The following is a 3382-nucleotide window of genomic DNA, read 5'->3' as shown; positions in this document are numbered from 1 at the left end:
CGATGGGCGGCTGCAGTGTGAAGAGCCCACGGACCAGGCGGACCTGGCCGAGGCGGCGCTGCTGACCAAGGCGCTCCGCCCCAGCCGCCTCCCGCCTCCGGCCAGGGCAGAGTCAAGTCGCTGCCCGGGCTCAGCACCCTGAGGGCGACCCGCGTCCTAGCACCAAGCGCTCAAGCTGACGCCCCTGCACCTCAGGCCGCGGCCCGGCATGCTCGGGGCAGGGCCCAGCCCTGGTCTGGGAGAGACGGGCCTCACCTCTCCTTCTTCAGTGAAAATAGAGTCTGCTTTGCGGGGGTCAAAGTGCTTGATCAACAAACTCTTCAAGTGATTCTCCACAGTTTCCTGGACCTGCACAGGCTCCACACCTAGAACCAGAGCCAGGCGGCGCGGCATCACGCCACGGGCTGTGCTGCTTCCCCAAGAGGACGGAGAGCCGCACCGCGCTGGCCACGCTGGGCTCTGGCTGCCTACAGCTACCCGACACCGACCGTCAGGCTAAGACGCACAATGGCCGGGGCAGACGAGAGCGCCTGTGCGCGCGGCCAGGAGCGACTCCCGCAACCCTCTCTGCGACCAGGCGGGGAGGCGCCCAGCAGCGGGTGACGGCGGGGTGACGGCACGGTGCCCCGCTGGGTGGGTTTACAGTAAGCCCACGCTGGTCACAGCCAGGCAGACACGGCCGCCACTGCCGCGGGCTGCGACGCACCCTGCTCGGGGGACCCCGCAGGGGGTGACCCGCCGCAGCCCTGGGGGTGCGCAGGCGAGAGGTCGGGTCTCCCGGAGTCGCACAGGCCAGCGGGCCGGAGGGCTTTCCAGGGGTCGGGGCCACCGCACCTGTCTGGATGAGCCACTCGGCCAGCAGGTTGACGGTCTGGGCCACGGCCGTGTAGTTCTCCGACAGCAGCTGGATGACGTTCTCCGGGGACCCTCCGGCCTGGAAGTACCTAGGAAGGAGCCCGGAGCCCGCGAGGCAGGCGGCGCGGAGCGGCACGGTCAGGGCCGGGCCCTCGGGGGCGTCGCGCCGCGGCCCCCAGCCCTGCCCTCAGTACCGCTTCAGCGTGTTGAAGATGGACGGCTCCATGATGTAGTCGCGGGTGGAGAACCTGCGCAGGCACTCCTGCTGCACCTCCGCGTCGTCCTCGCCCTCCCCGGAGTCGTCCTCCTGCCGGCACGGTCGGGCGTGAGCGGGCGCCCCGGGACCCCCTTCTGCCTGCCAACGCGGCTCCTCACGGCCTGCGCGCCCCTCACGCCACCGGGCAGGCGGGCAGGGCGGCGGGACAAGGGCCGGCACCCCGCACTCAACTTTGGAAATGCAGCGCCCGCCTGTGCCTGGTGGGCATGGCCAGACCGTGGCTCCTCGTCAGCTCCCTGTCGCGCCTACGAGCCACTCAGCACGCCCGACAGAGCGGCGAGGTGGCTGGGGACGGCGTCCGCCACCGGCCTGCCGTCAGAAAGACGCCGACACCGACGCCTCGCCCCAGCGTGGCCGCAGCCGCCAAGTCCGCGGCCTAGACGGCGACGCCTGGCCTCACAGCGCTCATCCCGCCAGAAACCTCGGAAAGTGGCAGCAAGTCACGGCCTCTTCTGCCGAAGTTCAGGGACCAAGATTTGGGCGCCGGCGCCGCAGACCGGGTGGCCAGGCCGCGGCCTCCGGTTTTCTCCAAGTGAGACTGTCGGCTCCCCGCCGGCCGTTAAAAGATGCAGTTTACGGCCGCCTCCCCCAGGTGCGGGGCTGGGCCGGGCTCGAGGCCCGTGGCCGCCTGGCGCCTGCCGGAGGTGTGCCGTCCTCGGGGGCCTTCTCTGGCCAGGCCGCCCCCGGCACACCCGGCAGGCGGCCCGCACCGAGGTCCGCTGCCGCTCCAAACTGACCTGCGCCCACCTGCCCCATCCTTCCCTCTGAGGAGCCCTCTCCCACGCAGACGGCCGTGAGTCCCGGTAGCAGCTCCAGCGCCAGGCGTGGGCTCTGCACTGCGCCCCTCACGCCCCTCAGGCCACACACCGCTGACCAGGGGCTTCCTGTCTCGGCCGGTGCTTATTTTGCGCCTGCCGGTGACGGCACTACCCCAAGGCCTGCCGCCCACGCTGCCCAGCCACGCCGCCCAGGGAGGCCGCGGTCTGCCGTCTCGTTCAGAAGTCACCTGAGCTGCAGCACGCCCGCGCCCTCCCACCGTGCCCTGGTCAGTCTCAGCTCCGATGCCCTGGGGCAGCCTGCGCAGGGCTTTGCTGCTTGCGCTTCAACAGCTCTCCCTGCCCGTCATCTGGACGCGACAGCCTCCCCCGGTCCCCAACGAGGGCTAGAGAGCCGACTCGGGGTCCGATGCTCTGCGCCCCTCCGCCACGCAGCGTCAGACGAGCCTGAAGGCCGCCTGTCACCCACAGGCCCCAGGGCCAGCGGGCTTGGAGGACTCAAGCTCTCTCCAGACTCCGCCGCCTACCTCCTGTCGGGAGGGCTGAGGCCTGGCTCGCCGTTCCCACCTGCCACGCCAGGCCACTGGACAGCTGCGCCACAGAATGGGGGCGCTGGGCTAAATGGCCCTTCACCTGCCCGGTTGCAGCGCTGACCCGAGGCTACGCGGCCAGGCCGTGACACGGAGCAGGACCTGCAGCACCAGCCCACCGCGGCTCAGCCACGCCTACACTGTTCCCACCTGACCCACTTTGCTTGCCCCAAAGTCTGACAAAGATGCAGTGGAGACCAAAAACCCGTTTCTGGGTTTCCTGAGTTGGGCACCTCACTTTCTTCATTTACAAAATGAGCAGTTAACACCCAGCGCAGGGCCGCGGCCGGAGTGATGCAGGAAAGCAGCTCTCAGTGAGGGAAACCTGCCTCTCCACCTGCGGGACCCCGACAGCACGGGAGACCAACCTGCGATCTCAGGCGACCTCCCTGCAGGGCTCTTCCCGCCCCGCCCCTCCGCAGGGCAGCAGCCTCCTGCCCTCCCTGCCTGCACCTGCCAGGGCTTCTCTGCACTGACCCCCTCAGCGGAGGCCGCTCTCCAGGGAATGCCCCCTGCGGCCACGCAGCCTCTCTGCAGGCCTGTCCCTTTGGGGCAGCTCTGCCTGCCCGCGGGTGCCCATGCAAGTGTCCAACACTCCAGTCCCTTCCCTAATAAACCTGCTCCTTGAATAGAACCGAGTCCGGGTCTCATGGAGAAACTGGCCTGGGAAAGGGCGCTCTGGGGACACCTTCACAAAGCGAGCCAGGCACCCCACATGAACTCCAAAACACTAGGCACACCCCCCACCCTGGCCAGCAGGGGTCCAGGCCAGGGGCGGCGACGCTGCAAGTGCGCAGGCGCCAGGTGGTCCGGGCGGGCCAGAGGTCAGAAGGCCCCCACCCTCCTGGCCGGCACCCCAAGCCCTGACGCAAGAAGGGGGCTGC

The 3382-nt window shown here is 69.5% G+C and overlaps 1 protein-coding gene across 1 annotated transcript in view; it reads right to left on the bottom strand.

Annotated features, from left to right (window-relative positions):
- NELFCD (negative elongation factor complex member C/D) overlaps positions 1-1888 on the bottom strand; it is a 7055-nt gene extending 5167 nt beyond the window's left edge. The window contains 4 exon segments of the mRNA XM_012728145.1: positions 256-365; positions 835-944; positions 1050-1329; positions 1870-1888. Of these exon segments, the coding sequence (XP_012583599.1) occupies positions 256-365; positions 835-944; positions 1050-1329; positions 1870-1888 (519 nt within the window).
- Between the last annotated feature and the right edge of the window lie 1494 nt (positions 1889-3382).

Source organism: Condylura cristata, unplaced genomic scaffold (genome assembly GCF_000260355.1).
Source record: "Condylura cristata isolate star-nosed mole 26May11 unplaced genomic scaffold, ConCri1.0 scaffold00022, whole genome shotgun sequence".
NCBI classification, from domain to species: Eukaryota; Metazoa; Chordata; class Mammalia; order Eulipotyphla; family Talpidae; genus Condylura; species Condylura cristata.
The sequence above is the reverse complement of the archived record's forward strand: the minus strand, read 5'-3'. Positions and strand labels throughout refer to the sequence as shown.